The sequence below is a fragment of the Aphis gossypii genome, chromosome 2 (assembly GCF_020184175.1).
Source record: "Aphis gossypii isolate Hap1 chromosome 2, ASM2018417v2, whole genome shotgun sequence".
Lineage (NCBI taxonomy): Eukaryota > Metazoa > Arthropoda > Insecta > Hemiptera > Aphididae > Aphis > Aphis gossypii.
The window spans coordinates 38,088,586-38,113,588 of NC_065531.1; the positions used below are offsets into that span (position 1 = coordinate 38,088,586).

The 25,003-nt window shown below is 30.1% G+C and overlaps 2 protein-coding genes and 1 long non-coding RNA gene across 3 annotated transcripts in view; 2 read left to right on the plus strand and 1 right to left on the minus strand.

The window, feature by feature from the left end:
• Nucleotides 1-14,471, minus strand: part of LOC114129083 (signal-induced proliferation-associated 1-like protein 1) — a 41,267-nt gene extending 26,796 nt beyond the window's left edge. The window contains exon 1 of the mRNA XM_027993719.2: nucleotides 13,739-14,471. The gene's annotated coding sequence lies outside the window, so the exon portion shown is untranslated. The remainder of the gene's footprint in view (nucleotides 1-13,738) is intronic.
• On the plus strand, nucleotides 13,490-14,678 carry LOC126549641 (uncharacterized). The gene is made up of 2 exons (XR_007603742.1): nucleotides 13,490-13,653; nucleotides 13,729-14,678. It is a non-coding gene; the product is annotated as an uncharacterized LOC126549641 (long non-coding RNA).
• Nucleotides 14,679-17,374: 2,696 nt separating this feature from the next.
• On the plus strand, nucleotides 17,375-22,134 carry LOC114129080 (probable ATP-dependent RNA helicase DDX28). The gene is made up of 12 exons (XM_027993716.2): nucleotides 17,375-17,671; nucleotides 17,908-18,063; nucleotides 18,146-18,292; nucleotides 18,347-18,460; nucleotides 18,522-18,722; nucleotides 18,817-18,967; nucleotides 19,039-19,145; nucleotides 19,751-19,849; nucleotides 19,928-20,085; nucleotides 20,581-20,764; nucleotides 21,699-21,851; nucleotides 21,944-22,134. Exons 1-12 carry the CDS (start codon nucleotides 17,522-17,524, stop codon nucleotides 22,055-22,057), a joined length of 1,734 nt encoding a protein of 577 aa, XP_027849517.2. The 5' UTR covers nucleotides 17,375-17,521; the 3' UTR covers nucleotides 22,058-22,134.
• Nucleotides 22,135-25,003: the final 2,869 nt, after the last annotated feature.

The window sequence follows — 25,003 nt, forward strand, 5'->3', positions numbered from 1 at the left end:
GAATAAAATATGTACCTAAATAAAATAATTTCAGCAAATGAATGAAATTCTGTCTGATATCCTAGACACTTGACCGGATTGGGGGAAGAAGTATTGAACATTTCTCTCCCGGTGCCAAATTTTGAAGTTACACCTCTGGGAAGTTCACCTGAGTGTCGTTGTTTTCTATGTTATGACTCAAAAGAGGAAAAGTCCTGCGTCGTACATAGTCGTCGCTTACTCAGTTGGTTTGCTTATCTGTCGGACGAACGTCACAAAAACTTCTACTGGCGGACCACCCCACTCCCACAAACCACTTGCACAACGCGTTTTAATTGTCGCTGCCGAAACGTGGTTTTTATTGACCGGACGATTCGTTTGTGTGTGTGTGTGTATGTACTGCAGTGTTTATAACGCGTACTTATTCATGAGCACATTATAATAATATACGATATTATCACCGCGCCGCTCCTTCGGGCGGACCGACATCATTGCGTCGTTCGAAATCACGTTCGTCGTTTATATTATTAAATATTATTATTATTATCACTATTATATATTTTATATTCCAAGGCCATCGGCCGCCGGTACGCGCAGCGGTGGTCTGCGGGCGATGGCCGGCGGGGGAAATGCGTACGCGAGTCGTAAATAGGAGGTGGTGGAGTAAGATGAAGATTGAGAAAAGAAGGAGGTGGAGGAGAACGATGTGTAGTTGTACTCGTCGTCATCGAACACGGTACGATGGTTTTCGGACACCCGCGAGACACCAAGAGCATACAATGCGTGCACGCGTGCGCACACTAAAGAGACCCGTTAAAATACGAGCGCCTGCATAGACTACAGAACGTTTTTCTCGCGGTGGCAATGAATCCTTTCCCGTTTTTCATTCCACAATAAAATAATTTAGGTACATACATATAACAATACCTACATTTTTTGTAATCTTTATTTTCTTTATTTTCCGTCGGTCTTCTATTCCACCTCTGTCCCCATTTCCTATACAGGAGAACCCATCTGGGTCTGCGGTTAATGTTTACACGACACGAACGATGAGTGACGACACCGGCGAAAGACTGTTTCCCCCTGTTTGGCAACCGAAATCCAAATAATATTTGTTCGAATCACACGACGCGTTTGTTTTAAGCGCCGACAAACCGCCACCGCAACCCGCACACGACGCGACGTTGGTGAGAAGGGAAGTTGCGGTAATCGAATGTAGTAATAATAAATTTGAATTTCCTACGAGTGTGGGAGACACGTCACACGAGAAAAACACCACCGCGTAGTAATGGAAGCCTCGCAAGGGACCGGCAGTCGGATTTTCTGTCATCGACAATACCGATGACCGCTCTAAATCGACCTAAAAAAAAACACCTAACATTTCATCCTATATAATTTTACTGCACGCATTTTAACACCGACCAGAATGCGTGTTACGGTATTATAAGTATCGTCAGTATCGATGGGAAAATCGATAAAAGCAATGATGTGGTGCCGTAATGGTGAGCGGGATAATTGGATAAACACGAACTACGAAGCACTGTTTACGTTACATACAAATAAAAAAACCAATTCTTTTACGAACAAGAACAAGGATCAGACTTTTTCAAATACAAGCGATTAAAGAAGGGGGGAGACTTCTCCAAAAATGAATATGAGGAACACTGTATAAAATAAAATAATTGTATCATGTGAATAGTATACAAGAGAAATTACCATTTACCCCTTAGTGCTGCTGAGGTTAATTTTCCCACTATTATATTTGTCCAGGGCAGTTTTATGAAAAAAAATCCATTAAATCGGTCTGCTAAAAGATATTATACTTTTGTGGATCTCGTGTTATTTTTATGTACGTAGTATAACGTTCACATATATAACTATATAAGTGGAGTCGATCGAGATCAAAATTTGGCGACATTCCGTGGGCCCATATACGCATGACAAACCCACACGTGTCCTCGTCTTTGCACACATGTACATTGTACACAGTAAAATACAACACGTTACCCAATAGCGGATCTGACGTACAATATTATTTATATTTTTCGGTTGTCTTGATGTCTCTCCCTTAATCCTTATGAATCCAATGTAAAGATGATATACATTAATGTGTATGATAATAGTATGATAAAAGATACACATCATAGACATTCAAAACATACATACTACGGTAGCCGATGGTGTAACCGAAAAACGAAACAAAAAACTTAAATTAAAAAGAGTTACAATTATAAATTTGTCTCTGCCCAGGTACAGTCGACAAAAAAGGCAATATTTGCCGTATCCGTATGCCGAGTGTTACCCCGTTATATACGTACGTATTTAAAAAAAATGTGTAATCACTAATCATATTGTAACACACACACACGCCACCACTACTTTCAATACATATGCACGCATCATATTATATGTATTATAGTATTATACTATTGTTCTCATATCGACAACTCTTCAACAATGTTAGGCAATAGGCCTTAACACCTACCAATACATGTACGAATAATGCATGATCTATGACCTACGGGCGCGTCATCATAAATAGTCTTATATTATTTAATTTACCCTATAGAGACCTATACTTGTGCGGTGACTAGTTTTTGCGTCATATATCGAGAAATATATAATATAGTCTATATTACATACACGGAACAATATATACATTTAAGGAGGGATGTCTATAATGTTGACGGAGATTTATGTAGTTTGCTGAGCAAAAAATAAAACGTAATTCTTTGAAATGCACGATATAGTCATCCCATAATTGTTTACCAGTTGAGTCCCACTATACATTTTTTATAATTATACGAATCTGGGCGAATACGGACTAGATCTCGTCCTATAAAATAATTAATAATTTCTCAAATAATGCTTAAAACAAGTTTTGTGGACCAAATCGTAGCGCAAACAATTTACATAGATATACATTGAATTCAAAAAATTATGAATACGAACGTTTTTTCCAATATTTCTGAAGGTCACGAGCTGAATATATATTGAAACTGAAATGCACTTATGACATACTTCATGAAAACGTTGTCACCTAACCTAGAAAACGATTTAAGATATCTGTCTAAGATGTGTATAATATTATGTTCAAAGAGTTAATTCATTGCAGGTTGTATTATTTTATACGATTATGATACTATGTCATTTTATTTGGGTATGGGTATGGGTAGAATATCAAAGGACAAGTACTATACAAGAGGCATTTGCCGACCTCCCTTGATGCAATATGTAATTAAAAAAAAATTAAATAAAACATGCGTGCGTGTACTAATACTAATTTCAAACTGTATAACGCACGAGAAGTCAAGGCCGAGTCAATATATTTGTGTAACCCTGTATGACACCGATCATGCAATATTGGGCTTTGGCCGAGAAACCCACCTACGTGTTTAAGAATATTGTATATTCAGCAGAAGTAGAAAAAATACAGTTACTACGACGATAGACTGGTTTATTGCTCCAGGCCAGGCTCACCGTGTTTTGTGCCCAATAATAATATTACTAAACCGGCTGCGTGGGTCATTTGATAAATTCAGACACGTGCTCTTTTATTGTTAGTACTACAATGTTCTCCACCAACTCCTCGCCTAGAGCATAGTAAACAGAAAATAACGAAAAACAGAAACAACATTAATTTCAAACATTGAAGTATTTTAGTACACGTAACCGGAACTAATGTTTTCTTATCAAAAATACGACAATACTTTTATCAAACTATAAAATATTGACTTGTAAACCGTTTACATTTGTTTTGTTATATCGTTTTATATTTTATTTGTTAAGTTTTTTTTTTAATAAGTATCAATTTAGGTTTTATTTATATATTTTTTTTAACATTCAAAAACCAAAATATCAATAAGAATATGATTTATTTTAAAATATTAAATTAATTATCCAACCCTAAATTATATATATTAAACATATAACATTGCATAGAAAATAAGAAAACTTAATAATCTCAGAATAATATAATGAGTACCTATTATTATATTACCAATATATAAGCATTACTGGAAATAAAAAAATATTTTTTTTTCACGTGAAATATTGAAATGAAATACTAAAAATAAATTTATAATTTAATTCAACCAGTTTATATGAATATAACTGGCATATGTACCTAATATATACCTAGTTTAAATGTTTTTAATTAATAGATAAAGTTTAGAGATTTGGGAACCCGCTAGACAATTTTGACAATTTAACCAACTAAATATAAACATACAATTTAGAATAATATTAATTAATAAATGATACTTAAAAAGTACAGTATTCGTTTTTATATTAAAAAAATATTAATAGATAATTCCAGTAAGACCAACACATGATATACTTACATATGCATTTACAATACACGATATATTATCATGGAGATAATAATGATAGAGATGACAATTTTACATTAAAATTACATCATATGAATATGTCAGATCATTGTGAAACATAATACGTCATGATATTATTATACTTGTTATATTACTTATACAAAACAAGATAACTGATAGACATCTATTATTATTATTTTTTGTTAAAATACCTGACTATAATTTCGGTCATTATTGTACAATTAAACTATCATTTTGGTTAATTTAAAAAACTCGTCTGTCTGTAAAGAGCAATAACAATTTATTTAAGTAAAAATACGATCTTAATGGGAAACTGAATGATGAAACTAAAAAATAAAATAAAACATAATAATATTATCTTAAAATATTGATTTTAGAAACTATATACATAAATAAATTATGTAAAAATGTGAAAATAAAAAATTAAGAATCTATAAACAATATAATGACGTTAAATGCTAGCATGTGTCATTAAGATCTCTCATAGAACTAGCGGGATGAAACATGACTCATCGAGTACGGATGTATAAAAATTATTATTCAGGAATTTAACCGTAACCTGTATAATATTATCATTTATAGGTAGTTACGCAAAATAAATAATAAGTGTTAAAAATTACGATTCATATTAATCAATTTAAATTTTTTTAAATATAATATGTAAACATCTTACAATAAGTAATAGGTATTAAGTAGAAGGTACTCATAAATTAGGTATAAGTTAAAACAGTTATTTACACTTTATAATAATTATAGAAATAATCCTATAATAAGTATCTGCTAATAACTATTAACAGATTAACTAATAACAAAATAAATGATACGAAACCGTTAATAATATTGACACAACAAGTTTGCAATATTATTATATTTTATCATTCAATAAAACATAATAATGAACGTAATAGTTATTATTACTATATTATTCTATTTATAAAATTATTTTCTATAATATTTTATAATTCATTTTAATTAATTAACAGTGAAATGCAAAAAAAAACTTATTAGACAACCTATTTAAATTTGGTTCAGTCATTTTTGGACGATCTTTAAACCAAATTGTCCAAGGACGAATAAAACTTATTTTATAACAGTAACAATTTAAAATAATTTAAAATAATATCGAAGATATAATAATAATGAACACCAAAATATCATATTTGTGCAATATACGAATTACTTTTTTAAATTTGCTTAACTTTGGAATATTATTCGTTGAATGAAAACTATATGAAATACACGTCATACACATATAACCACAAAAAAATTGTAGATTAATACATGCAAGTGGCTTAGTCTTATAAATACTTTTTAATAATGAAACGACTAATTGCTTTATCTATATTATTATTCATTCATAATATTACTACAGGTATGTCAACATCTTTCAAACATGCCGATAACTAATACAAAAAATCTTAAGCATATTAATATTATACGTACTAACGCATATAATGTGCTTTTGATAAAGTTTTTTTAAAGTTAACAAAAAAAGACTGAATACGTATTTTTAAAATTAAATTACCATCTTGTTTAACTTATTAATTACCATTTATACGAAAGTAAAATATTATTACATAATAATATTGTATAGATAAATCATATATAAATGTTTTTATAGTCTAAGATAATTATTTTGATGATTTGACACACTTATAACAGTACTACAATTTAATAGACGCAGACGTACAATATTAATTATTTATCGTCATATCGTCAATTAATCGACTTTGGTTAAAAAATTATAAATAAATTATTAAATTTCAAAAATTTATATTCATGATTAATAACAATTAACTGTTATTTAAAATAAAATGACTTGTAAATTTTAATTAAGTATTTGAATTAATGACCTAAATATAAAAACTACCAAGACCTAATATTAACGCTGTAAACATCGGAAATGACGGTCAAATCACCACAGTAGCACCGGAAGTCATAAAAATATTATAATTTAATACATATTAAAGAATAATCGTTCTGCATAACAGTATCAAGTATAAATTACAGATAACCAGTAAAAGTACTCTAGTTTCGGTAACAATTAAGAATAGTGTATACTATTTAAATTATCTATACGTAAAAGTAATGTTCTTAATAATTAAATTAACTATATTCGTTTATATTGTATAAGTAATAATACATAATATTAGAACATTTAATAAATAATTTACTTTTTCAACTGGTATACTACAATTATAATATTATAATGTTGAAGTTGCAATTGTAAAACACAGAAATCAGTAATTATAACTGGTGTTTATAAATAACTATTTTATGCACATAATATATATGAGCTTAAAATATTAAAATACGCACAACATTTTAGACTAGAAAAAAGCTCAAGAGTATTTACAGTCTTGAGTCACTGATTATATAAATGAGTAAGTTGTAGTTGCACACTTGCACAATGCACAAACATGCAATAACTAAATTTAGATATCTAGTTTTTTAAGTCGAATTAACATATACTAAAATGTATACTACATAACAGCCAAATTCAGTTTTTTAAAGATACCTATTACACAGATATTAGACTGCATGTTGTTGTTTAACATTTATTTATTATTTTCGTATTTCACTTTATATTTGACTTTACTTAAAATTTAAATAACATTTGTCCAGAGAACAAGTCAAAGAGACGCGTACCTATTTGTTATTTGATTTACGAGGTCATACATCGTATGCTGACATAATAACAATTATGCTGGTAGGTTTTTGGAATTGTGTTGAAGAGAAATACACAGATAACGGGTTGCGAGACCTAGTGCACGGTGCATATTATATCGCGCATTCCAGCAGAACCACGTCACGACGACGAGAGCCGTATGTACTCCGTAGAGGTAGGTGGTACACTGGTACCCCTATAAAGAAAAGAGGAAAAATATATAATAATAACGTTTTAGTCGCATCATCCCTGAACAGCTGCAAATGCCAGCGGCGCACACCCATACACTACATATATACAAACAAGATGGGCACCAAAAACGTATTATATATTATACGGTATACTCTTAAATAGTACCTAAGTTGTATAAGAAGAGTGCAGCAACAACAGCAGCCAAACGAAATTCCACTCGTTCCTACTTCTTTGTTTCTATATAAGAATGATGTATAATACATCCTTATACCAACACAGCTTACTACACAACATTCAGGGTTGGTAGATGAGGGACGGACTTTGAGTTCGTTTAATTAATAAATTAATACTATACTATAGAAGAACATAAACATATAAAAAATGATGATAAACACATTACGTATATTACAATTTATAATACACAGGGTTGGGCCAACAAGCAATAATTCACCAGCATAATATAGAACACTGTCTAAAACCGGAAAAAATCATTAGCCCACCCTGTAAACGTAACGAAACACATTGAGCTAAGGGCGGTGGCTTCAAACAGTTCAAACGACACACACGTACCGATAGAATATTATAATGTGTACACGACGAAAGACAAGGTTGAATACACCTCCACAACAAAATATGTAATACACATCTCGATTCTCGGCTATACAAACATTAACGCGCGCAAATTGCAACCCCGAGGCGCATTTTTTCACAATTAGTCATTGTGATTTGTATTGGTACAATAACTACAACGCACGAGGTACATTTATACAATATACATATTTTGAATTTTCTCTCGCCCGACGATTAACGAATACAAGGTTTGTGATATCGATATGATTATACACCACGCAGCCTTTTATCAACTGATCTAACATAAGACAAAAAAAAAACATTCGCTATTCAGCGTGTGTTATCAAAGCGAAAAAAAATTAAATGTTTGACCGAAACAGCCAATTCTCACGAAGACAGTTTCTCGACAACTGCGATCGGGCTATAAAATAACTTAACACAAACAATAACCATTGATCATCGTCCGTTAAAAAATATGTAGATACACGTATAAACATAAACACGCACACATAATATTAATATATAACAGTATATTGAATCCAAAAATTCGCCTAGACAGATACTAAACAGCCCGCTTGCCAGCCATGGCACCATGTGGTGGTGGTCCTTTTTTAACGTGCAGTACCTACACAAATTACAGTATTATGCACATACGCATAATTGCATAAACGATAAACACGCTCACGCGTACTTGGTGTTCTTTTTCGACAAGTCGGACTATACCGAGATGAGGCGCGTCACGTGAACATGCTAGCAAACCGTATGCGATTCGATCACCGTATACAGAAATGCGTACGGCAACGTTTACACGCACAAAAATAATATCAGTGAAACGGAAATCACTTGTCGTCCGGCGACGACGATGGCATAAAAATACTGCCAAAGACGAATTTTTGCTGCGTTTCGGTCGGAATGTGCGCCCGGACGGCCACCAAAAGACGAGCGCGCGGTTGACACATCCGCTGCCGCCGAATGCCTTCGCTGTCGTTGCTTTGGTGCTCCGTTCCCGCAGTATGCAGTGTGTGTGTAGCTGGACCGGAGCGCGGCGGTGGCAATGACAATGACCGGCACCGTCGAGTCGCAGTGGTTCTCATGGTGTGCGCAAGAGAGAAAAAAATAAATTATACACGTACACAACGCTGCACATACACACATCACGACTATAGGTATAAGGTATGAAGCGGAATACGGTGGCCATAAACGCCCGTAGTAGTGTTAAAAAAAAATCTCAAACCGGAAATTATATTTACTGAACCCGAACAAGAATTATATCGTCGTCGTCGTCGTCGTCGGTGACGAGGCTTCTACATCAACTACTACTATTACTTACTAGTTATGTGCCTACGACGGACGGGACGAACACCTTCCGTGCGAATGGAATACGACGACGACGACGACGATGAACAGAAGCGCACCGAAACACAAAAGCGTGTGTTCAGAGAGGAAATTGCAAATCGGTTTTGGATGACAGGCTTTTTACATTTTTTTTTATTATTATTATTATTATTATTATTGCCGCCGTCGTTTTGTTTATTTTTTTTTTTTTTAATTTAATCTTTTTGTTTGTTGTGCGTTTTTTAACAAAACGATCGTTCCGAAAAACCAGTCTCGTCATTAATACCTTCCGTGCGAGAATCCTTACGCGCCGGAAATCCTCAGGCGGCAAACAATGATTAGTGATTACTCTATATAATAATATATTATGTATGAAAAACCTATACAATAAATATATAAATAATGCATAAATATATCGTAAGGATATTTTTTAGTTTTTTGTACAAACCATACGCCTACACCGGTCTGTTGAGACTGGTAATAATTTTAAGTATATTAACACAATAGTAAAAATAGATTTCGAAAATAACGCGCTATTCCGTCGAGGAATTGAGTAAGCAAATACCGTAAACCCGAAATTTATTGTTATAATTTTTTAGGCGAAAGTTTAAGAGAATACCTAACTACTACAAATATCCGTTTTTGAACAATTCTTATTTCTATATAAATAAATAGGTACGTTGATTATTTCGACATTCGTCACGAAATAACTTTGCAAGACTCAGATTACGTATATTTCTGTGGTTTACTTATTATGTATATTTCCCTATACATTGTTATTATTATTATTATTATTATTATTGAAAATAATACAAGGAAAACTTTGCAACACTAAAGATGACGTGTTATTGAATTCGCAATATTATGGGATAGGCTATTATTAATGCATGTAAATGTAATATGTATATTGTATATACTACAAATAATGTACCTATCTAATTAGTTAGTAGTTACCTATTATAAACATTGTATTATACTATTAGGCTCACTGTACTAATTATTATTACCTGTATTGTATGTTTTAGTTAGTTTCATCGTATAAGTCAAAAGTTGTAAAATATTTAAAATGTAAAGTGTATTAACATGAATGTTTATATTAAATTTAATATAGTATACACGTACTTGTTCAGGAGGACCCATTATATTTTTAAAGAAATAAACAATACTATCTATGGAAAATATAAGTACAATCTATGACATACATGCATTATTATATCAATAACGTTATTTATATACAAAAAAAAAATAAAATAATACAAGTTTTCGTGTCAAAAACACAAAGTTCAATGATTAAGAAAATAAGAAATGAAAGAAGGCGATTTTAAATTATTAGTCTATTATTATATAGATAAACATGGATAGATTAACCAATAATCATAGTCATAATAAGGAATTTATATAAAGGTTTTTTTAACCCGACCCGACCCAGCTTAATTATCTCTCAAAAGAATTTCGAACAATTATTACTGAATTTGGCGTTTTTAAAACGCAAATCAACATCGAACCCTAATATACTACATGTATAAGCTATTTAGGACGTTTTACTCAAAATTTTGGCTATGACACTAAATACAGTAAATTTCTGTAGGAAAAAAATTAATGCATGTGCCACTTATGTAAATAAAATTAATATTATGTATATATATACCTATTGTTATAAGTTTATAACTTATATTATTATTTTATACCTAATGTCCTCGTAATACACGTTTTTTGGGTTACAACAAAATAACTGTTATCAATTAAATATCTGATTAAATATAATTTTATACAATCCAAAACTTATCTGATAACAATAACAATTCAAAAAAATACATTTCCGACAAGTGCAATGAAAGTCGAACACGTTTTCAAAATAAATAAATAAGTACAGATAGAACGCATTTATTGTAAAGTAATAATATTATCTGCAATATCCACTCTCATCACGCGAGCCAACTCGCAGATACCAAGTGCGGGCGCGCACTCGTTTAACAGTGGAAAAAATCAAGTCAGTATTTATAGCTTTAGAAAGTATAATGAAATAACGATGTCTAATTAATTCGTAATATAATATGTACATGTTACCATAGTAAATATATATATATATATATATAATTTTTATATACAAAACATGCCTCGTTACAATAAAGTACTTTGCGTCGCCGTTGTCGTCAACCAAGGATGCGGCAGTGGATGTTTAAGAAAACAAAGTAAACCGAATCATAAAAATGTAATTATTTTCTCCTATTATTATACGATGCATTGTTCCGTAAACTTTACACGTCGGATAATTGTGTACACGACACAACAGGAACCGAGGGAAAACAATGGAAACGCGCGATATTTGTGAAAAGAAAACTAGTCTGCTAATTTCTGCAGCGCGCGCGTCCGCTTCGTTTTTGTTTAAAACGCAAAAACAAAAAATCACCATACACGGTCCACGGTTTGTAACTAATATATAAATAGGTATTTAATGACAGTGTGGAATAACAAAAAACAACGATTATTATTATTATTATTATATGTCATGAAAACGCTTTTTTTTTATATTTCAAAACGGAAACGGTAACATGCACTTGAACACGTTTGATTGCGCCCTTCAATCCCTAGCATTTCTATTCTGTATCGATACTATTATATTATGTAGTATAAAATCACACTGTACAACAACTCGTTTTAAAAGGATTCTCAATTGTTTTGAAATGGAACGATCCTAACTGGAGCGCGAAGACCTTACTTGACAAAGCTCAAGAGAATAACAACAGTCGGGTTGAGAGACTGCAGGGAGTTCAGAACAACAACGTGATGACACACGTAAATACCGGATTATCGAGACGGACGCGGTATCCCGGGTACCTTCATTTATGTAGAAAAATAATGACGATTTATTACCCTAGAAAACATTCAGATTTGTAACGCCCCGAAAACAATTCCCCAGGGATCGATATACTATAAAACGTTGGTTATCGACATAATCGTATTATACCATCGTACACCGTTTTTAAAACCATAGTATTAATGTTAATTATTTTTTATTTTTGATATTTTTCGGGAAATGTGACACGTTTGTACGTTTTAACACAGCACCTATGTCATTTCACTGTACAATACACCGGTAACTATAGTTATTATATGATCGATTCATCCTTGAAACACCAAATAATCGTTTAATTAGTAGGTACCGTAAATTGTACAAAGTACAATATGTACCTTAATACCTAATAAAATAATAATAATAAACAGTTCTATTTAAAAAAAAAAAGTGAAGAGCACTAAAAGCATACTGTAGGTATATACTATATATACATAGGTACATAGCTGGTAGGTACATACATAGTATAATAATATTAATAATTTTTATGCATTTCGAGGAAGCGCAAAATTCGATAAAGAATCAAATAAAAAATTTAAGTACATTAAATTCTTACAAATATTTAAAATCGTAAATTTACTGTTTTAATAATTTTATTGCGTACGGTCTCGTTTATGTTTATAAATGACTCAATCTCAATAATATAAAACAACCAATGAGTGCATAATATATGATAGGTATAATAGGTATAGTACTAAAATATGAGATGTACTTCGAGACAAATACAGAGCAATTAAATAAATGCGAAGTATACATTTTGTATTGGCGCGAGTACGCGACGATAGTATGATACCGATAACGAAAATTCGCAGTAACCATTTATAGCTATTTATATATTATTATCATTTACCATATAAGTAAGTATACTAACATTGTTCTACTTAAAATTGTTTACAATATCCCGAATAAGTTTTTGGTCAATTAATACGGACTACTTTTCGCGGTTTAATGCGTTTAAATCGTCTCAACACGCTATTATAAACTACTAGAAACAGAAGGAATCTAGTAGGTACCTATATTATATTATTATTAAATAAAATATAAAATTATTGACGTGATCCACGACGACCCTTGAGTACGCGACTACTAGTGCGGCAAATCTCAAGTATACACAAAATATCGAAAATTCTTCAACGAAAATACTAGATGTAGCTACTGCTATCATTAAAACTAGTCTACAGCTATATTACTGTCAAGGTTTCTCAATATGTGCGGCGTCATATTATATATATATTTGATAATCCAATGGGGTTATTCTCACGTCGTTTACATTACTCCCCTCCCCTCCCGCCGAAGATAGACCGGCGCCTAGCGGCCGGTGATTTAATAATTATTATTGTGTAACTAACACACGTGTATACTTGACTTCCTACTCCTACAATTAGAACAAATATACTACACACCTAACTCGACGTCGTCGAATGCAGTCAGTGCGAATGTGCTATTTTGTCATTTCGAAAACCAAATTTAAAAACAAGGGACCGCGAACGAAGATACGAATAACGATGGCGGTGATAATAATAACCGGATCATCGGGGAGGTAAACTGCGGTCAACGAGTGGAGACTACAACGACGAAATTAAATACTCCGCGTGCAGAGGGTGGTATAGCAGCTATCGCAGCAGCCGTTATTATTACTGCATTATCAACGAGTGGTTGGCGTATGTGTGTGTGATAAGCACAAGTGCGGTGCAACAAGTAAAGTAATAACAACATCAATAACCTTATTATCTTCATAAATTAATATTAAAAGCGTTTTTAATAATATGTGTATGCAGTTCTACTCACTTCAAATCGACCACCGTCCTAGTGTAGTAATCGTAGCAGTCGGAATAACGGTCGGTAGACGACGTGCTGACGTCCATTTGTCGACAAGGCACGGGATAAAGCGGCGTTCGACCCGCCGAACGCTAACAATATTATCGTTCGTACGACGACTATCGCGACGACACTCGTTCGACTCGTTTCGTCGTGCGCCGCACAATACGATTTTATTAATCTAAGGGACGCGATGAATACGATGCGCACACTGATCGATTGGCACGTAAAAACGATTATTATAAATATTGCACGGAAATAAAAAAAATAAATAAATAAAACCAACTCGGAAATCGAACGGACGTCAATAACTAACGGGCCAAACGACCATCGCACTCGACACCGACGGACGGACTGCCGACCGACACGAAGAATAAAAACAACGACACAACCGGATTCGGTGCGCTGGAGGGACGCGAATCGGAATTCGTGGTGAACAGGCGCGGCAGTGGTGTCGGTGGTGGTGGTAGTGGCGGCGACGACCGATGTGTCTCTGGTGGTGGCGGGGCCGGTGCTCTCGCATCCTGCTGCCGCCGCACCGCTCGACGTTTGAGCGAGCGATAATTAGGGGTTACCAAACTGCAGACGGACGGACGTATGCGCGCGCAATCAGCCAGGCGTAACCGTCCGCCCGCCAGCAGGCTGCGTTTTCGACGTACGGGTTTCGGGCGCGTCGCTAACATCCTATCAGTAAATCGTTCGCACCACTGCGATAAAAATACACGAGTGTGTAAATTTGTTGTACTGTGAGTACTGACTACTGAGTGTACAACGTACTGTATTATTATTATATTATATAATTTTAAATATTTTACACGACACTCGTATTTTTTTAGTACTCATCATGACAGCCCATTGGGATTTAAATGATTTAATATGTTTTGCAGTGAGTTAATGATTTTTGGAAAAATAAACAAATATAATATAATATATTAATGTGTTATACCAATATACCTATACAATTGTTATTAGGTAATTTATTGTTTTGGCTTTTGGGTAGGTGCGGTATACAAGTGGGTAACATAAACCAAAACTTGTTTCTATTACAATTATTTCATATTTGTCTATTGTAAAAATTGTATGTATAATTTAATCGTGATTCACACTATTTGCTGTGACAATAATTACCGAAGAATGAACTTTTGTCGGTTCGAAATCGTAGTCATCGATTACGTTAAAATTGATAGATATGATCAAGACTTAAAAAAGATAGTGTGCTTTAACTTTTAAGTGCTTTAACCAGTTTCCTCGTAGAAATTGGACTATCTTAAACTATCAACTTCTCTTGTCTTAAATATCTGATTTTGTCATTTATTAATTAGCCATTAACCATTATAATTATTTGGTTATAGTATGATTTATAGTTAATTATAAATTATTATAATAAATACTTACCTACTTCTATAGATTTTATTATCGGATACAGATGACTGTATTTTTTTATTATTTACCAATCAAAAATAATGGGGTTACCTGCTATTTACTAAGTATACCGTCATGGCATCGTAACGTTTTTATATACTTGAACCTACTGTCGTCGTTAGGTACCGAAATTTTTTTTATTATATCATCTTTTTGATCAAACAAAAACATAAGTAACTAAATAAGTTATAAATATTGCACATTACCTCTATATTAATAACTACTTCAGCCTTCAGGTGTCATCATTACAATTTAAATTATAAAAATCCTATTAAAACACAAATTATAATTTAGGTATTCATAATTGTTCGAAGTCCGTGAAGTTTTTATAAAACTTAAGTACCAACTATTAAGTAGCAGAGGCGTGGTCAGGATATTTTTTGGGGAGGGCTAAACACTTTTAACATGAGTTATTGAAAATCAAAAACAACAAAAAAATTAATAAACACTTTTAATAATACTTTTTTAACTCAAATATTCTATTATACAACTAATAACAAGAAATATATTAGTAAAATTTCTAAGACAATTTCCATATTTAAATTTAAATATTTCAAAACAGTATAAAAAATACAGCCAATGGGGGAGGCTCTTTTACCCCCCCCCCCTGGCTACGCCACTGCTAATTAGTATAATTTCAATATGGATAAATAATGTGTAAAAGAAAAATAATATATTTATTGACTGAAAATAAAGTTTATTTTATCTAATATTTTAATACTAATAATTCAAATTACTATAGTCATCAAAGACGTAGTTAAAGAATGAGGGGAATCGCCTAAGTGACACTTTTTCACATAAACATCGCAATGAAATACTCTATATAATACGACATTGGTATCATACATTTAAATATTAATCCAATATTAACTATAATTATTACTTTACCATTAATATAATCTAAACTTATTACTTAATTTCTAACACTATATTCTTTTTCAAATAGGCATAATTTTTATACATTTTAAAAAAATAATATTTTTTGCATCATATATTCTGAATTCGTAACCAAATTGTATGATTGTTATTGTTATTATGTATTATTATTTATTTAATTATAAATATAATAATGTTCAATATACTGATAAGTGATAACTCATAGATATAAAAAAAAATATAGTACCTACTTTAAAACCGCTTATACCTATAAGCATAGGTACGTATATAGTTTACTTACGCATGAATAATACATGATGATAATATAGATTAATTGTATTTATAATTTGTATACATTTATAAAATATAAACGTTAATTTTTCACCCTTCCAAAACTAATGTAAAATTGATTAGGTACGTTTTCCGATTACAAAATAAAAGTTTTCTTTTTAAGATTGGATGCATCTCTCATCGGTACCTATACTATTAAAATCTAAATTATTATGAATCAATTTGGGGATGCTAAGCACACCAAAACCCCCCAAATTGCGGCTATAGTTATTCATTGTGTTGTCCCACTCCAGAATGCTACCTTGCGGTATTTGTGATTTGTATAGGTACTAGTGTAGGTATAGCAACAAATTGGTTGTGTTTTACTATAATAAAATACATATTTTACAGTGGCGTTCCCAGGGAGGTTAGATGAAAATGTGTTATATACCTACCCCCTTATACCTATTAACTTTATTTTGCTGACTTTCAGAAAATAACTTGTTAGGTATTAGAGCTGTTATAAAGTCATTACTTTTGATTACTCAATACACACGTATGCACACATAGGTAATCTATTTTTGTCTTTGAAATTTGAAAAAAAAAATTTTACGAATTTATAAAAAGAAAATTAAGCAAATAATATTAAAATTTCATTATAATATTTTAATAGCTACTGTATAATTTGTTATAACTTATTACCTACAAATATTTGCCGATTGAAAAAAATACCACACTTAAATATCCAATTACCTATAGACAGCCACAAGCCCACAAAAGTATATTGTATAAAGTTAATAAGTAATATTTATTTATTGTCCTTTAGAGTTTAGGTTGCTAAGTTCTAATGGTTAATATAAGTATGCAAGTATGATTAGTATGAGTAGTATGACATGCCATTACGGAAAATTAATTATAAAAAAATAAAAATATTTTATTTTTATTTTTAAAAACGAATAAAACAATCATAATATTATCTATTATCTTATCGCCATGCACACGTGCTATGCAGTTTTATTATCACTCATCAGTTATCACTGATATAGTGTTTTTGCTCATAAATTAAGTACATTTTTACAATTTACTTATTTAATATTTACTTTACCAAATTGGTTTTTCAGCTACAATAATGCGTTAGTATCCAATAGAATAAAGAACGTACACCACGGCTTATAATTGTTTGAAATGGCACTTCACGCTCGTGCTGTAAGATTCAGTTTACAGAGGATCTGTTTAGCACCTGTGTCATTTCAATGCAGCACACATACCATAAGTCATTTGGGTTTAGAATATGGTTTGACAGGATCTAATGATGTCTCTAAACGTATCCCAAATGTGAGTTAGTTCAATTATTCTATTGAAGCATGTATATGCTTATGTGGGTACATCTCACATGGATTTATAAGTTAAAATACAATCTGATGATTGATTAAAAACAATTACTCAAAAATTTACTGTATGGATCATAATATTTGTTTTTACTGTTGATATCTCAATGAACTATCAAGTTTTGTACTGTATACTGATCATATGAATGCATTTAATTTTTTAAATGCATTATATTCTTACAGATACGCTACTTTAGCTCTAAAAATGAAAAAGTTATTGATCTTAGTTACGCTGACATTGATCCGGTGTATATACCTGTTAAGAAAGAAACAGTTGATGCCGTTGATGTCGTTGATGAACAAGATTTATTTGAAGAAGATCAACATTCAATCGATTCTGTTTGTTTTCCATGATTAGCATAATAGTTAAAACAATACAAATATTATAATTAATTGAATTGTTGGTTTTTATTGGTTTTAGGAAATTGTAATTAAATGTAGAAAAAAAAATTTAAATCATGAGAGGAATCAAAAATATAATCAATTTAAAGAAATTCCTTTGGCATCAAAAGGATGGAAAAATAAGAAGGCTAAAGATGATTATTTTACTATTCATATTTATAATGATGTAAGTTATATTTTTATTATACTTTTTTATACATTCTAATTTATTTTAAATTAGGATTATTTACCTCAAAGTAGAAAGAATTTATATGAATTTAAAAATACTGGACTATCACAATCTATTCTTCATATTTTAAAACAACACGGAATCACCATTCCTTCACAAATTCAAGTAAATATTTAAACCCTATTGTTAAAACTGATAAAATATTAAGTCATATTAATTTTTTCAGGCTCTTGGAATTCCATCAATTCTGAAAGGAAAGAATACTTTGCTTGCAGCTGAAACAGGCTGTGGTAAAACATTAGCATACTTGGCACCAATAATTCAACAAATATTAGCTTATAAAGAAAACGTAAAATTTAAAAATCAGTTCAACAGCCCTTTAGCCTTAGTTATTGTACCTGGCAGAGAATTAGCTGAACAAATCGGAGTATGTTCAGACCCTATATTATATTAAATTAATTAATAAATTATTGATTTTGTTTGATGACAAATATATTTTAATTAAACATTATTAATCATAGGAAATTGCCAATTGGTTTACTGAAGATTTACCATTGAATGTAAAAGTAATTACTGGAGGACACACAAAAAGGCAGATACTAAATCCAGTTTTTGAAGAAAATGATATAATTGTTGCTACATTAGGAGCACTAAGCAAATTAACAAACACTGGTATGATTTTTAATCCTTACTTTTATTATCCTCAGACAATACTCATTTATTTTACCTATTATTTATTTTAGGCATATATTCAATGCGTTATGTACGCCATGTTGTACTAGATGAAGCAGATACTCTAATGGACGATAGTTTCAATGAATTAATGACTCGTTTCTTATCTAGATTCCAAGTACAATAAACTATTTTAAATCATATACATCAATTTAGATTTTAATATTGTTGATTATTCAAGTGTCTTCATTATAGGTGTGCCTTGTCTATAGGTTATGCCTGTCATACATAGGCACAACCCACAAAATTTGATGTAACTACATTATAAATTGCAATGTATAATATTAACTATTTTTTCTTAGTTTCTGATTTCATATTATATTTTGTGATTTTCATCATCTGGACTTATATCTATAATAATTGATGATACTATCTCATGTTACCATTGATTCTTCTATTATTTATGCCAATGTATGGTACTAATTGTTACAAATTATGTTTTAAAATACTAAATACAATAATTGCATTTTATTTATTTATCTGATAAAAGAAAAATTTTTTTTTATTCTTAATAAAAAATTTATTTAATTATTATTAAATGATAAAGCTTATTTTGAAATTTAGAGATTTTATCCCCAAACCCTATCCTAATTTTTAAGGGTATGTAACACCCTCAGCACCTTTGGGTACGGAACTATTGTAGATACATGCCCTGTGAATGAGGCCTAGACACGTCTATGATCATCATACATTATATATTATTTATTATGTTTATTATTACAGTTTAAAGGTCGTAATGAAAATTCAAATTTAACTCAATTGTTGTTGGTTAGTGCCACAATGCCAAGAAGCCTATCTGATATATTGGGTGATACAATTGATGTAATATTATTATGATCTGATACACTGTATTAATTTAAAAGGAGGAGAGTATTTAATTTTCTTAACTATAATTTTTAGATAGACAGTTTGAACAAGATCAAAACAGACAAATTACATGCAATTCTTCCTCATGTTCAACAAAAATTTATTAAAATCAACCTGAGTGAGAAACCATCGAATTTATTATTACATGCAAAAAAGCTTGCTAAAAGCAGAACTCCAACAATAATATTTTGGTATTTATATAATATATTTTTATTTATTTTAGTTAGAATAATTAAGTATGAATAGATTAGATAGATATTTTTTTTCAATTTATTTTTTATTTTTCTATTTTTTACAAATATTTGGGACATACACATTTGGAAGACATTGAAGCCAAAATCTTGGGAGGTCACCCATCAGGGAGCTAGTAATGTCAGATGGTGTTTCACTGTAATGCTATTTAGTGACTGCAGCCAAACACTAATTCATACTATACTAGAATTTCATCATTTGATAACTTACATTACCTAACTCTTTTTTAAATTTAAAATATTTGTAATTATTATTTGACACTCATTAGAATTGAATTATAAATGTAAGATCTTAATAGGAAATGTGAAGCAATGAAAAAATGTGTTCTTTAGTATATTATGGCAGAAAATATCACAAATATTTATTTATTTATTGCATAATAAACTAAGTATATTTAATCTATTAAATATTAATAATAATGTTTATTTTTATAGTAATAAATCAAGTACTTGTGACTGGGCTACAATGTTTTTAAATGAAAATGGCATTGAAGCAGTGAATTTGCATGGTGATATGCCATATGAAATTAGACTAGGCAAATTCAAAAAATATCAAGATGGCATAGTAAACATTATGGTTAGCACGGATGTGGGATCCAGAGGATTAAATACAATTAGAGTAATTTGATTATATATTTTATAAAAAGTAAAAAGTATTTAAGTATACAGTAAAATTGCCATATAACGGTTATTAAGCGAACCAGAATAATTGTCTATTACATAATATTAGCACACTGAAAAATGTGTGGTATATACAACACTAAAAAGTTATTTTTATGTATAAATTAAAATTAAAAATTTGTTACATATTAAGAATATTTAGTTGAAAGATGTGTAATATTAGTTTTATCATTTGCTAAAAATTAGTTTAAAATATATCTGAGGTTTTAAACAAATTAAAATCATTTAAGTCACCTTTTAAAAGAGTGAAAACATTTTGTTTTTCGTAACATTTTAACTTCTTGACTTTTTTTTTTTTGCTATAGTGTTATTGTTTGGGTTCCATAAAAATTACTCATTTTCAAACATTCTCAATTGATATTGAATACTTGAAACATTATAAAATATATAGACCGTGTTTATCGCGTTATTGTAGAAGTTTGATAAGATAACTGTTATAAATAATTTAAAAATCATGTAACATTTTACTTTTTTGAGTAATTATATTTTAATTGTTAGTTCGAATGCCTGTTAATAAAGATGTTAATATATTTTTTTCATAAAACTTAATGGTATTAAAAAAAAAAAAAGTACTGTTACATAGAGGTTAAATTAGTGGCGGTGCTAACTGTTTGAGCCTTTGAAGCAAATTGTATAATTTTTAATATTTTTACCATTGACCATTCCTTTTATAAAATAAAATATTAGATTAAAGTATATTGATTATAATATTTATCATGACAATTGACAGTTATAGTGTTGAGGTGTTACAATTATACCACCCACTTATATTAGACAAGATGCAATTGTTTCAATTTGTTCTATATCCCGTCGCCACCGATGCAAATGGAAGTTTTTCTGTACTTACATAATTATAACAATGTGGTTTTCAGACTAAGCATATTATAAACTATGACTTCCCTTCCTATATTGCTGATTATATTCATCGATGTGGCCGTACTGGACGTTTAAATGCTGGTACCGATGGCAAAGTCACAAATTATATCAGTACAGATAACGACACTGAATTGGTTCAACAAATTGAAGTAATTATTTCAGTTATTAAATAGAAAAGCAAATAATAAGTTTTATTAAACATTTTAAATAATTTTTCTTGTATTTATTTAATATTTTATAGTTAGCTGCACGTACTATGAAATCTTTACCAAATGTCAATGGAAATATAACTAAAATAAGAAGATTCCACATATTGAACGAACTAGAAAACAGAGCAGCCAAAAAATTAGATTAATATTTACTATTTTTTTATTATATTTTAAATGTTGGCATGTTTATAAAAATGGCTATTAAATGTGTTATTGATAACAATGTATTGCTATACTTTCTACTTTCATATCAATCTTTCGTGCCTGTTTTTTAATTACCAACTATTGAACTATAGTTGTATACTTGTTATCAGAGAATTTTAGTTTGAATTTTTCTTATAGATCTGGCAGAATTTTAATTTTTATAGTATTAATAACTAATACTATAAAAAACTATATTAATTATACTTATATTATTTAAATATTTGATATTTACATTGGTTCAGGTATTAGGTAATCAACATATTAAAATACTTACATATTTTAAATAGTCTCCACTAGGTATTTTTTAATTTCTTTAATTTCAGTTATAATTTTTAAGGTATCATGACTTCTTTGAGTTAAATAAAATTGGTTTTTGATGTACAATTTATTTTTCTTAAAAAAATTATTTAGTTTTATTAAAATCAAGTTTAATTAATGTATAATATACAAAAATTACATATTGGATTGTAACTTGATGACGTTTATTTATTAGTGTTAATACTATACTGAGTGCAAGTCGGCTATCAAGTTCTGCGCGTCCTCTTGTATCTCTTTGCTATCAAAACTGGTTTCCCAATGGCAGAGTGACGTTTGGGGCTGCACAGTAAAACCGATTTTGGTCGCCACCAACTTGCGCTCTCTCAGCGCACTCAGTATAGTTTTACATTAATACTACCATTGATTATAAAATAAATACTACCTATATTTTATTTTTGCATATATTAAACATACAGCCATATAAAAGCTATAAAAACTCATTAAATTAACTAATGACTCAATAATTTAAAAAATTTAGCAGTATTTTGATTAACACGTGAGAATGTAATATATAATAATATTATAAAAATTAAACCCATAAAATGAAACAAAATTAAGCGCCAAAAGAATAAAATTTTTCACAGGCACCACAGAGAATAGTTAAACGGTACTACAGTTTATTTTTAATAATTGTATACCTTTCACTTATGTATGGTTTATATGATACTTACATAATTACATTTTTTTTTTAATTAATCATTATAGCCTATAGGTTATCATTCGTTTTATATACTTAATAAAACCATTCATAAAAATATGGATAACTTGTTGCTGCACCGTTGCATCTGCTGACGTGGACAAGACCAAAATTAATTATTAACAGGTACTGTATATTATTATTAATTTTTGAGTATTTTGACCAAAATAGACAGTAAGCAAAATATAATTATTGAAATGCTCTACATGCTGAAATTTTCCAGCCTTTAATTTTTCATGATATATGTACATTTAGTTATCTATTGTTGGTTATTGTATTGTTCGCATCAACAAAATGTCAAAGATATATTGTATTCAGAAAGTTTTTCGTAGTTTTTCCTGAAAACGCCTCATAGAATAAGAGAGATTAAAAACATACGAAGTTTTTTTTTCTCCATTAGTGTTTTGTCGATCACCCAGTGATCACTGCTAAGATAAAATTAACGTTTAATTTAGCGTCAGTTTTACGTTTTTCAGAAATTTTGGTATTAAAGGATTTGGTTTTAGAAAAAGCTCAATGGGTGATGATGTTTCGAAAATAAAAAACATACATTCTATACAAATTGTCACGAAGAACAAATTGACCTCTGACATCTATCGGCCTATCTTAAATAGTTATCCCGGAAAACGCTTTATAAGTAAACATTTATAATTGTATAATATTTGCAGCATTTGCACAATATTATTTGAAATTTGAATTGTAAAATTAAAAATACATAAGATTCTGAAAAGTTATTAAAATGCGATTTTTAAACTTAAAAGTTGATAAATCTGCAAATATTCTATATCCCGATATCATCATTTTTTTGGGGGGGGGAATTATAATATATATTATATTATATTTATATATATCATGATGTATGAAATCCATTTATCTTATTCTTATACTATTATACCTTAGTTGAGTAAAAGCCAGTAAAGGTATATGATTAAATCAGATATTTAGATATTTAAATAATATGTATAATGAATATCAGAATATAATACATATTATAATGTTTAATATTATATCTGTGGATTTAATTCCTTGCTTGCATTAATACTATGTTAAAATAGTATACCATATTTTATAGTAGGTAGTCATTTTTTTTTAGTAGGTTCAAAACGTTGTATATAATTTATATTAAAGACAATTAAGTTATTTGTACAATAGTAATTATTACATTAATACTAACATTCATATTTATACCTTAAAGGTTATATGTTATCAATCATTATTATATGGTATGAATGACACCATGCAGCGACCTCAGTAGGCTGTAGCAACTAGCAGATGACTGCTCAGTGGTCAGTACTCCTATAAGCTCTCTATAGCAGTATGAGATTCATACTTCGTAGTAATTCTATACATTTATAGGCCGTAAGCAATTGATACCCATTTAACAGTGAAAACTAAATATTGACTTGACAAATAGCCATACGAATCATTGATTTGTCAAACAGTTTTAATTTTTTTTTGAGAAAATGATTAACACACAATAATTACCTATGTTACAATTGTATGTAACAAAGTATATTTGTAAGTATAAAATAACTCGGAGATTTTTAGAGGTACGCGATGAAATGCATGAGAGAATTTTATAAACAGATTTTAAAAAAAGGACCCTGAATCAAAATCCAATCATAACCATTAAACCATGAATGATGTAAGTGATAATGACGGAGTAAATGTAGAAAAGTCTTTATGTATTATTATATTACAGTACGCCAGTATTTATAAGTTATAAATATAATCAACAAAATATTAAATAGAATAATTCTATTTCTTCATGACTGTCATTTCCATGGTCGTTTTTCCGCCTACTGTACACATAGTATGATTAGGTTCATAATGCGAACTATATTATCAGGAGAGTACTTGGAAAATGCACATT